We start from the raw sequence: 12,724 nt of genomic DNA on the forward strand, positions 1-12,724 counted from the left end.
TGGATAGTTTTAGAATGAATCAAGGATGCTGTAATTCAAATGTCTCTGATTTAAGAGAATCAGCTCGAAAAGTTACATGTAATTGCTGCGTTATCTCATTTCCCTTTAGAAGAGGTTCTGATTAAGCATGCACAGATTTCGAAAGGAGAACTTTTTAATTACATTTTCTTGACGTGTTTATGTATTTTTTTTTAATCTTGGCATTTCAGAAAAATGTGAATTGTAATCATTGGTCAGGATCAACTGTTCCTACTCAGCAAAGCTGAGTAGCAAAAGGCCATGCTTTTTCCTGCAGAGGTCCTGGTCATTGTGGATCTTTTGATAACCTGGGTGATAGATCCCAATGCAATTCATATTACAGGGAGCTTGATTATTAATGTTAGATTACATTGTCCCCTTGGGCCTTATGCTGGACCTTTTAATTGTGATTGCTCAGGCTGTGCCTTCAAGGGGCAAAGTATGAGCTGTATCATTTATCTTTTTGTCCCTGGAGGCAATTGTAATTTCTGCAATTGCTTTAACTGGAATCGCGTTTCCTAAGACTCTACTTAGTAGGCAAGTAGTTATTCTATCTTTTGTGTTCTACTAGCCTGCTCCCTGGTAGTAGAACTGCTTCCTCAAGCAGAAGAGGAAAGCAAGCAGTTGAAGGCATTCTATATTTCAGCAACTGTGCACTTAGGAAAAAAGGAAAGAAACCTTTTGAAGTCACCAGCATCACAAAAACATTCTTATGTGGACCCCTAGAGAGAGGCCAGCTTTTATAGACTAATCTAGTGATAAAGGAGATGTCAGTAGGGTGTCAAATGTTAAGTGTGGTAATGGACATAAATAACATGCAGGTCTAACTATTGTGAAATGTGTGGAAGAAATAAAGGAACATGAAGGTTTGTCTCAGCTTGTAAAGAGCAAGATCCTCATTGCATGATGCAGCAGAGCTCAGGAGCATTTTAAGTTTTTTTCCTTCCTACCCTAAGTATTAATTGCACCTGTAATGTATCAGTTGAGCCCAATCTGCATGCGAAGATGATTGCGTGGTTTCATAATCAAAGTTAACAAAAAGCTAAACTGAAAGAACTTCTCTAAAATCGTTTTTATTTTGAGGTATAATTGAACCAAAAAAGAACTCTTTGTGCAACAGAATCTTTTACCTAATTATATTGCTTCCATACAGAAAAGCATCCTTCTGTGGATCATACAGAAGTCATTCCTATATGTAAAATGAGCATGTATGAATGATATATGTTTTCTGATAGAAACCAGATTTAGCAAACGTTGCAGACAACTTTATTATAGCTGAATCTGTAAGTATGCACAGACATATTTACAACAGATTGTGTAGCCCCAAGCCTCTGTTAGTTTGATACTGATCTCAATAGTTCTTCTGCTGTTTTCTGTTATTTCTTTCAACCTGTTTTAAACTAATATAGTTTTAAACTATTATATAGGACTATTATGCTTATGCCTTGTTTCATTTTACGTCAGGATTTCAAAGTACAATAGGTCAATAATCAATAAATCCAAAAAATTAAAATCTGTTTAGATCACGGAAGTTAAACTTGATATCTCATTTATTTAGAAAATGTTATGCATCATATATGCTTTCTGATAATTTCGTCTTCATACTTCTTACTGAGTTTTAAAATGACAAACATTTTCTACATCTACCTCTTATTGCACCTGCAGAATACTTTGACTATGAAAAATGTGACTTTTATCTAGTAAACATGAACACAGCAGTCCTAACACTGGACATTTTCTGAAAACTTTACTGTATTTTAGACAGAACAACAACACACCGTCACCCATCTCCAGTATGTAGCTTGGCCTGATCATGGTGTTCCTGATGACTCCATGGACTTCTTGGAGTTTGTGACCTGTATGAGGCCAAAGAGAGTAAAGAACGAGCCAGTTCTTGTTCACTGCAGGTACTTGTGTTTTACAATTCTGATTATAGACCTGCTTCAGCCTTAGAATAAGCATTTCATGTGAAACGTCTGTCTCCAGGATGGGAGATTCCTTGAATTAAATGAAAATCTTAAATTGTGCAATACAAGTATTCGCTGCTGAAGAGAGAAACTGATGTTATATGTAAACGATGAGTTTCCTTTGTCTCCCTTTCTCCTGCAACCTTTTGGTGAAATGGCTTAGTCACATAATTATCACAGAGCTGATAATCTGCTGTGTAATTTGTTCTCCGTTTTTTATCCTCTGCCACTGTCATAACCTCATTTTGAACAGCACTGCAAAGGCTTTTTTGCTGCTGTTCAAGTGCCTCTTATAAAAACAGTCAATTAGAACTTACCTTATTTTAAAGTTAAAAATACCAAACCAATACATTTAGATTTTTAAGCAGTTATAATTGTTTAAAAATGCATTTACTTTAAGTAAGGTTTTAGTTTTATTTATATTAAAAAATATTTTCTTTTTAGTAATTGCCAGAAAATATTACTGAATTTGCTATAAAAATAAATTTGCACTCTGTTTAAATTTTACTAAGGTAAAATTTCTGTAATTCCTGAGGTTGTTTAGCATCCTAGTATTAAGACTATGATATGAATCTGGTGCATTGCAAAAACCCAATTTTATAGACTATTTTCCTATTACATTTCACAGTGCAGGAATCGGTCGTACTGGTGTATTGGTCACTATGGAAACAGCCATGTGTTTAATTGAAAGGAACCAACCTGTTTATCCACTGGATATTGTAAGAAAAATGCGAGACCAACGAGCTATGATGGTGCAAACATCAGTAAGTGATGGAGAGAATCCTGATTTTCTGTATATACTGCACTTGTCAAGGTTTAAAACAGATTCAAAAATTTTTTAGATATAGGAGTCTCGTATGAGTCTTCAGTTGCCATTAGATTTCAAACTTCATAAATTCAGCACAAGATAGCACACTGGCATAGGCTGCTTTGCTAGTGATGTATGTATTTAAAACCCAGCTTGTAGCCTGAGGTGTCAGGTGTGCCCTGGGCAGCTGCTGCAAATGACCCGTTATTAACAGTGCATCAGAAATTACATAGTGGATGTAGAATACACAGTTTTGGTTATACCCACATAATGCTAAACTGATCCAGGCCCCTGTAACTAAGACACATGGTTTGAAGAGAGGAAATGGCTTCTCAACAGGTCACATTGAGTAGAAATTCTGTAAGAACAATGTTTATTTACTTTTTTCATTTTGCCACTACCCAGTTTGGAAAAACAAAGGGCAAGTTGGGTAGTATCAGTAACTGAAATATGAAAGTAGACAGTGATATTAAGATGAAAGTGGTTCAAAGACAGCTTGAGATCGTTAAGGCAATTTTGTGTCAGCTTTGGAAATGAATATATTTGAAGTTAGAGACTAAGGCTGAAGGATGAGAGACTGTTCTTTCTTGGGGACAGACTGGATGACAGGAATACTAAGTATGGGTTATCTTGGAGAGCTAAATGTCCTATGAGAGATGGAAGTAAGGGGGTTTAGACCCACAAAGACAACAGTTAAATTGGACATTTCTTTCTCTCATGTTCAAAAGAAAATGCCTTGGTTTCCATTTGATCAAGGAAAAAGTAAATTATGAAGAAAAATTCTGTTCATTAACGGGTTAATGACTGCAGGAGCTAGCATTGTGATTGCCTAGACAGGGAGAAAAAGGAGAGTAAAGGCATCAGGATTTATAGTTGCCTGTGTAACATTATAGTGCTCAGTGAGCAGTTTGTTCGTGCATGCTACTGGGACTCTTTTCATTGCAGTATGAGTGCACTCTCTGGAAGAGCGTCAGGCAGGACTGTATGGTTGAGAAGGGATTTGCCTGTTTCTTTTAGAAGTGGAAGCTGAGATAATGACAAAGGTTGTCATCAAATGAAGTTTAAGGAAGCTGAATGTTGACTTCTGGACTTGCACCTGTCTACACCCCTCAGTTTCTAAAACTATCTGAACAACTTCAGGCTTAGTCTAGAGGTGGTGCTCTTTTTGAAAATCAGATATGAGAACCTGAAGTAAGCTTCAGCTTGTTGGGAAGGCCGAGTCCCTTTTGTTACAACAGAAATCAACAAGAATTGTTCTTGCACTCCACATTTTGACATAACTGAAGAATACAAGGAATAGCAATAAATATACTGACAGTCAGACCCCTGTGTGGAAAATGAATACCTAAAATAGGATTCTTTACCTTGCTTGCTGTGTGTCACACAGTTCACTGTCAGCACAATCAGGAGAGGGATGATCTGTAGCAGCAATACTATGAAACCATATTCACTTGTTATTTCCAAAGTAGGCAGGTACTGTTGTGAAAAACCAATGAGCAAAATTGTCATACTGTGCTGTAAATGAGACAGAAGCAAGCACTCAACTGTGGGAAAACAAACTACCAAAGAGCTACATGTTAATATTTCAATCTATCCTGGGTGCTCTATGGCATTCCCATGCTTGCGTTCTAGCTAGCCCCACTCATGTTTGCTCATATTTGATATTCAACTTAGGGCTTCCGGGAGAAGACATTAGAGATGATTCAGTTGTAATAAAGGGATTGTTCAGTTTTAATAGCCTTGCCTGAAGCATGTTCAGCTGCCCTGTGGGGACTGTGTGTGTGCTCCAATTCTAAGATGATACACTTTGCCAGATGCATGTTGTGAGTTAATACCAGATAGGGCATATTCGGTAAGAATGGACCCATCAGAGCTATTAACTGGTCAGTTTAGTGTCTGTTTTTAGTCATGTGAAAGCTGTAGTTTCTCAAAGACCAGTACTTTGGTTACCGGGAACAGCAAAACAAAAGCTTCAACCAAAATGATAAAGCTACAACGAAATTGGTATAACACTATGGCCTTTCAATGAAAAAAGAAAAATTAGCCATTATGTTCCATTAAAAAGAAATTAGAGAAACTAAACAATACAGAAAACAGAGCTTTAGGATGTGCATAATAGAACTAGCTACCAGCTGACTGAGCAGGAAGAATATGTGCAACAGATAAGAGAAAACAAAATATGTAGTCAGAGACTGAGTCAGAGTAAGCAATGCTGAAGTGCTCATTCTTTTATTTATTCAGTAATTCGATCCCACAAGTTAACAGAAGTATTGAACAGAGAGCTAAATATCACACCTGACTTGTTCAAGCAGTAGAAATATGGAAATTACTATAACGATGAAGAGAAAAGTCAAGGTAATTAAGAAATAAAGACAAAAGAACAGAGTGATATTGAAGGTGGGAGTAATTGACTGAAAGGTTAAAAGAAAAGGCAGGAAAATTGAGATGCAGAAAACTCATTTCCACCTCCCAGTTTCCCTTAAGTTTTTCTGTATCTAAGAGAAAATGTTTTACAGTTTATGGACAAGAATAACATTCCTAACTGCTGGTGCACTCTAAGGTCCTTCACAGTCCAAATATTACCTTTGAGCCCTGCCCTTTGGGAGATAGTGGGGGAATGTTTCCAGATGTTTCTGAAGAGTTGATGGGAACTGACAGTACAAGGGCAGCTGCGAGAACAGTTCAAAGATGGAAAAAGGGATTTAAAAAATGTGAAGCTGTGCTTCTCTGAGTATGACAGGGAGTTGGAGGAAGGTGTTCATTTGGGGGTTTTGTCAATGGTACTTTCAGAGAAGAGGGAAGGATGCTGTCATCTTTGCAAGTTGTTTTAAATTTCAATCATCTTGCATTCTCAGGATTGTGTTAGTCGTACAAATTTTTTCAGTCTATGTGGATTTTTAGTCCTATTGATAATGTCTCCTTGTATCACTTTTCAGAAAGAGGCTTGCAGGCTAATTGATTTTAACAAGTAGTTACATCACAAGGTGATGAAAGGAATAGTCTTTGTAATAGTAGAATGCAGAAAAGAAACACTAATTTGTGAAGACTTTATGAGATCTAATTGAGATCAAAATGTTGGGTGATAAAAAAATTAATGTGCCTGCTTCTCTTCAAAACTATTTATTTGAAAGGTTTTGATCCCCTTCAGTTGCAAAAGGAGATATGTGGTGTGATCAAAAATTGAAAATAAAGTGGCTCCTTTTTCTGCAGTAGTGTGGTTTGGAAAAAAGGTAGTTTTTAGTTAGGTAGTTGCATCTATATATCCTATATGGTAACTTTAAATGTGATTTTGGTCATGTAACTTAGATGTGCCAGTAACATGTAACTGTAAGATTGGCAAGCTCAGAATACTCATAGTAATCAGATGAGTGGGGAAAAAAAAAAAGAGAAAAAAAGATGAGATATGTAAAGAATGTGAATAATTAAACTAGCTATTATTTAACTAGTTAGCAAAATCATATAAATATGTGTAGGTTTTACAAATAAATCCTATTCCCTGAAAATTAATCATTAATGCTTTTAATACTGGGGATTGTGTTTTCCTCGGTGTGTGATTTTTAATGCTTGTTCTTCAAGGAAGAGTAAATGTTACCTTTGTTTATTGTTTATTGCCAGGAGAGTAGGATTTTCTCCTCCCATCTTTGTATTTCCTCTCCTGTCATTGTCCAGGCAAAAAGGAAGCTGTGGGACTGTTAGTCCTATTCAATACTATGATCTGATCAGGAGTTTACCTGAACATCCATAAATATTTTTCTGTTTTCTTTCTTTTACAGAGTCAATACAAATTTGTTTGTGAAGCTATTCTTCGTGTTTACAAAGAAGGATTGGTTCGACCACTGGATTCCAGTTAGCACAGCAGTGAAGAATGAATTCTTTTTTCACCTAAAAAAGACTGCTCCTTAAGTAAAGGAAGGGCTCATTTCTCAAAGCAACCAGAATGGACTAGAAGCCCATGAAAAGACGTATGAGCACATTTGAACTGTGGCACTTTAAATTTCTCACAAAGATTGCTAAATCATGTACAGTGTAACAAAGTCACATAGATAAATATATGACAGTAATTGTGTGTAATATGCTTTATTCACATAGACGACCATAAACAATCATGGAAACCTTAATACATATCTTTTACTGCCTTAAAACACCCCCCACTTTGGAAGTTACAAAATTCCTTGTATTTAATTTGAAATAGCAAAAAGAAAACTCATAGTATTGAAATGATTCAGCTCAAGAAGGTATTTTAATATATTTGTATTGTATGAAAGTTCATTGAAGGTGAATATATGTAATTTCCTTATCGGGATACTAAGTATTCAAGGAAATTCAGCCTTGACTACTAAAAGGATGACGAAGAGCTTTAAAGGCTAATGCATAACTACTGTACATTAAGAGCTGGAGAAATTTAGTATTCATTTACCATAAATCTATTAATGAGTCTGCCAGCTGTTATAATATGCTTAGAAATCACATCGACTGTATGTGATGTGAAAATAATGCTGCATTTAGGCATTTTATGCAGATGGTACAGTCTACATCTTCTGTTGATCAATTTCAATTGCAACTTGCCCTTTTAACAGTGACCTACTTCTTACAGTTTTAGTTATTGTACTCCTTTTCTTCTGTTTCTGCTGTCCATCTACTTTATGCTTGTTTTTCAGTCATGTGGACTGAAAACATTGTAACTTAAAATGAGTTTTAAATCTCTGTCATGTTTGTTTCCATGTATATTTTTGAGTTCTCAGATGTAAATGTGGATTAATGTTGCACACAAGTACTAGACTTTTGACTTACTGTATATGCAAAGTAGTCTAATCCAATACTGGAAGAAAAATTACTACTGAACCCATCAAATATGTTGCTGCTATTTCAAGGTGTGAAGCTTACAAGGGCACAGGTGTTGCTAGTGTTCAGACGGTGATAAAATGATGAGTTGCTGCCCTCCAGCAAAAATGCTCTTATCCAGTGGAACACAGCTCCCTTTTGCAAGAGTTCTGTGGATTTACTGTGTTTCTTGCTTATGCAGAAATGCAGCTAAATTCACACGAAGATTTATGTGGAAAGAGAGAACATATTTGTATATCGATGAATAATTCACCCTAAGGTACACTGGTCTCTATTTCATTTCAGATGGGAGAATTAGACTTTCTGAACAATATAACCACATTTGTATGATGTTAATTTATTTTGTGTGTGCTTTTTGATTACCCTGAGATAGTTCTTAACTTTTTAATAGTGTTTAAAAATTATTCTAAGGGACTGTTTAAAACTGTTATTTAAAAGACTAGTCCTAAGTAAGGAAAAATTTTTATGGGGCATATTAGCCAGATGTTTATATGTGTATAAAAGAGAAAATGAAATAATTTTTGAGAGATATATATGCACACACATATTCAGATATATTTTAGAATTATGGTTTGTATTATGGATATTATCATTTGTATCTGGAGTTTCATTATGGAAACTATCACAACTGTACAATATGCATCTCTCATGTTACCAAAGGTTATGTTTTTTTTCCCCAGGAGATAACTAAAAAGTGAATGTAGGATGTGCTAAATTACTGACTCTTGTCTTCTGTAGGCTTGGATCTTTCTCTGAGATTGCATTATTAGTTGTAGCTAAAGAAAATACCTGGTTACTATTGATCAAAAGTTTTAGTTGCAACACCCAGGGTAATTGGCAACATGGAAACCTTCTTGGCTTTGTTAGGTTGAAAGCTGAATAGGTTTGTGGTCATTCTTATATACTGCATTCCAAATTTTACTTTGAATGAAGTTTTTGTAGTATTTTGGATCATTGTCCTCTTGCTTGATTAGGCATAGATTAGGAGGCAAAAGACCGTACCTCTGGTTCACTTTTATCTCGCTAAACTGCATCAGATCGCTCAATCTATCTGTGTGACCAAATGTAAAATGATACTGGACATGCACATATAGCTCGGGAAGCTTCTTTGAAAAATGCATGTGGAAAAGCTTTGCACAAGTGCGGGCCGCTTGCTGCTGTTAGAGTATTGAGCAATGAGAAAACCTAGTGGATCTTTCCCAGGAAAAGAGTAGTGGGCAGTAAAGAATATATGGTCTCCTGTATGGTTAACAAAAGCCTCCTTTTTGTTATGTATGTGCCTGTCTGTTAAAACATTTTTTGTTTATTTTCTTTTTTTCATGTTTTGTTGTGCCCAGGTCTCAGAGTCATCCCTTGCAGTTGGCATGACTTGCATTTAATAGTTTGTCAAGAAGTGAAAAAGGCAAAAAAATAAATTACAAAAAATATCTAGAGCATCTTGTGACATCCATTTCTTTCATGGAAGTATTTACAGTATATTTGTGTTCAAGGTTATTGCTATATTCCTATTGTTATTTATGTTTCTTCATGTTGAATATGTACTTACCAAAGCACTGTAAATTTATTCCTTATTTAACTCCAGTCTCAAAATGTATGGTAGAGGCTTTACTTAAGTTAGTATGTGTGTGTTTAAATGATGATGGTCATAGTGTGACAACAAATGCTGCTTTTGTTGGGTTTGGTAATACCATTGGTGAGTTCTTACTTGGGTTTTAATAATTATTTGAAATTGCTAGCCATGGAGAGACTACTCAAAGCTATAAAAATAGTAATCTCTGTAAGACTTTTTCTTTTTTAAATGTTAGAGGAAATATTAACTACACAAATATCTTGTACATTGTGTCCATCTTTATTTCAGTCTTGCTGGGTTTTGCACATGTACCTATAGGGTCCATAGGGGAGAATGAAGGGGTTTTGTCTTCTCTCTGTAGTGTGTAATGACTTTGCACTGAATGAAGTATGCCTTAGATCTGATCTTGCAATGAAAGCATAATTATGAAAACATCTTCTTAATGCCAGCTTTTGTTTCCACAAGAATTAAGAAATTAAAAAGACATACATTTGATTGATCATTCTGGGTTTTTTTGGTAGGAGTTAAAACTCCTAACACAAAGTTTTTAACTGTCAAGCAATTGACAAATGGCAGAAAATGCTGTGAAGTCAAGATTCTATATAACCTTCATAAACAGTTTAACCTTGATTTTGCCTGTGCTGGCATGATCATGACAATAAGTATTCAAAATGTCTAGTGTGGTGGTGGATAAAGAGGGAGCAATAAACCTTTGAGGTTTTCGTCACTGTGAAATACACTAACATTTATTCTACAGAATTAAAAAAAATTTTAACTATGTGGCTTTATATTTGATACAGAAGTAACTTATCTGCTTATTTAGAGTGTCTTCAGAACTCTCGTACGGGAACACTTCTGAGACAGAGGGACAGATCTTGCCATGTATTGAAAATTAAAAAAAAAAAAAAAAGTGCCCTAAACCATGAATGCCTTTTGTGTAACCAGATGGATGAAATATGAATCATTAAAATACAAACAAACCTTGAATAGTGGTGGCGTTTTGCAGAAAAAAAAATAAAAGAATAATTTTGTAATCCAGTGGTTTACTTTCAGTAATCCTGTCTTCTGGGTGTTGGTACTAAATTATATGCGGTCAAAATGTACCTAAGAATTCAGCAATAACTCTTCATATACACTCAGGTTTTTTAACAGTTGGTTTTCCTTTTTCCCTTCTTTTTTCTACTATGGAGTACTTGGTTAAATATATATGTATTTTAAAAAAATTGTTGTTCTGGACTATATAATGAACTATGCATTGAATTTATTACAAGTATTAGATTATACTGTTTTACAACAAAAACTCTTCCCTGTAGATAGTATTCTTGTGTGTCAGACTGAATGCATAAATGGCCCCTGAATGAAAATGTTGAAAATAGACGCACATGGTTAATATTCAATCAATTATAGTTTAAACATTGTCATTTCACTGATAATGGCCTTACTTTTATATCCTAAAATGTAGCATCCAAGTGCAAGTTTATTTTCCTCCATCACATAAGGCCTTTCCAGAGAGAACACATGCTGAGAAATGTTTGTATTTTGATTAGTAACCTGCAATCAGTCTATTTGGTTAAAAGCATTTATTAACTGAAGCTATATAGAAGATAAAGTCATGTCATGAAATACTTTGTTCAAAGGCAGTTGAAAGCCAAATGAATGATTAATTCATTATATAAAACATAATGTTTTGATTAAATGGATTCTCTTGCATTTAAGTTCTGACACTGATAGTGTTAAGCCATCTCTGATGACTATCTGTTTTAACAATAGTATTACATTAACAGTTTAAATATAGCAATCTAATGCAATATGATTTAGTTATAGTGTACTTTAACATATTTAATATTCCAGCTGTTCGGTAGCTGTACAAGCTTCAAACAGTAGTATCCACAGTCAGTGAAACTTGCCATCCTAAAAATAAAAAGGAAGGAGTAGCCCATAATATTGATAGATTTAACTATTTTTCAGCTTCAACTAACCATGTGACGATAGTGATCTTACCACTCATATAAAGAAAAAATATTGAGGATCGGTAATATTATGGAAATATGGAAAAGACAAGTTGTGTGGACTGTTGATGTTGTTTACTTTTGGCTATAGTTAAGAGACCAGTAATTATTGTCATCTTTTTCTTTTTTTTTTTTTTTTTTTGACATTCATATCAAGAGGTGACTGTGGGAATGGAGAGTAGAATGTGGGTTTATTGACTCTCTCCTAATTCACTGGCAGCCTACTTGGATAAGAGTCTTATATTGTGTGTTATTGTGGGCTTAGCTGCAAGTTTTGTGTCTTTAATTAACTTTGTATTTAAAATATTAAAGCACTGATTTTAATAGACATTAGTGAAACACTTCAGTTTACTGTTAGCTGTTCAACTTCTATTTACTTGGCTTTCATGGTTTTGTTTACTGAAATGTCATTGTTTTACCTTATAAAAACACTTTGAGGTTTCCCACAATTGTAAAACTGGCTTTGTCTTAAATGGGCAGAGTGATGTTACCATTGCTTAAGATAGGATGTTACTTACACCTGCTGAAGGTGCAATGTGGTATTCAGACCAGCCTGAACTGAGCTCCTTTCTGAGGAATTTAAACAGTGCTGCCAACAGTGGTAGAAATCATAAAGATATATGAAAACGCGTGTAGGAAATGCTTTGTTCAGGGCAGATAAGACCTGAGTTTTATTTAAAAATAAAAACAGACAAAAAAATTTGTGAAGATGAAAATGTTTTTAATAGCTAAAGTAGGGATGGGAAATACATTATTTTTTCCTTTTGCAGACCGCTTCTGTGTTTTAAACACATCAATTCTTCTGGAGCAGTTTCTGTAGTAAAGAGCCCTACTGTTGATGGGATTTAATTTTTGTCAAACTGACCTAGAAAATAATTTGAAGTGGAACATTTTCCTCATTTACTGGTTTGTGCTTTCAAGTAACATTAAAAAAAAAAAAAAAAAAGCCAAACAAAAAAAAACCCAAACAAACAAACAAACACCTGAAATCTCTTCCCTTTAAAATTATTTTGGCTGTTTTCATTTGATATCTTTTTCTGAGACATAAATGAAATCCAGATGTGGCTGGGTAACTAGTTAGGTTGCTCCACATGCTGGGAGGAAGCAGATGCTTTTCTAATTCTGTTAAATCCCTTACCTAACATCAGGTACCAGCTGAAACCAATGTAGCATCATATTTCTATCAGCCTTTTGCAGAATAAACATTCTGTAAATAGGAATTCTTTGGAGCTTGCATCAAGCTAGAATTTATGCTTAAAAAAAAAAAAGTTAAAATCTGAATCTTCAAGTAAAGAATGACAGTTTACCAAATTCTATACAAGGCATACCTTTTACAAGGAAAAAAAAATTGGTGAAAAGGCTAGCTGCTAGAATTATCTTCTTTGCTGTGGGTGCATCTTAAGTAGTCATAAAGCAAACTAGTTCTCAGCTAGTATGGACTACGGCCACTAAAGCACAAAAATTGCATCATCAGCCTAACTGCTTGGATAACTTCTCAACTTTCTTGCAA

General features: G+C 34.8%; 1 protein-coding gene across 5 annotated transcripts in view; it reads left to right on the top strand.

The window, feature by feature from the left end:
• Positions 1-12,724, top strand: part of PTPN3 (protein tyrosine phosphatase non-receptor type 3) — a 97,542-nt gene that overhangs the window by 83,895 nt on the left and 923 nt on the right. For 4 of the 5 annotated variants that reach the window (XM_032702746.1, XM_032702759.1, XM_032702766.1 and 1 more), the window contains 3 exons: positions 1,780-1,925; positions 2,614-2,749; positions 6,567-12,182. In XM_032702746.1, coding sequence (XP_032558637.1) covers positions 1,780-1,925; positions 2,614-2,749; positions 6,567-6,644 — 360 coding nt within the window. In that variant the 3' untranslated portion in view covers positions 6,645-12,182. Of the gene's footprint in view, positions 1-1,779; positions 1,926-2,613; positions 2,750-6,566; positions 12,183-12,724 lie in introns of those variants that run through there. The other variant, XR_004359732.1, reaches the window with a different exon arrangement.

The sequence above is a fragment of the Chiroxiphia lanceolata genome, chromosome 1 (genome assembly GCF_009829145.1).
Source record: "Chiroxiphia lanceolata isolate bChiLan1 chromosome 1, bChiLan1.pri, whole genome shotgun sequence".
In the NCBI taxonomy this organism is placed as follows: domain Eukaryota; kingdom Metazoa; phylum Chordata; class Aves; order Passeriformes; family Pipridae; genus Chiroxiphia; species Chiroxiphia lanceolata.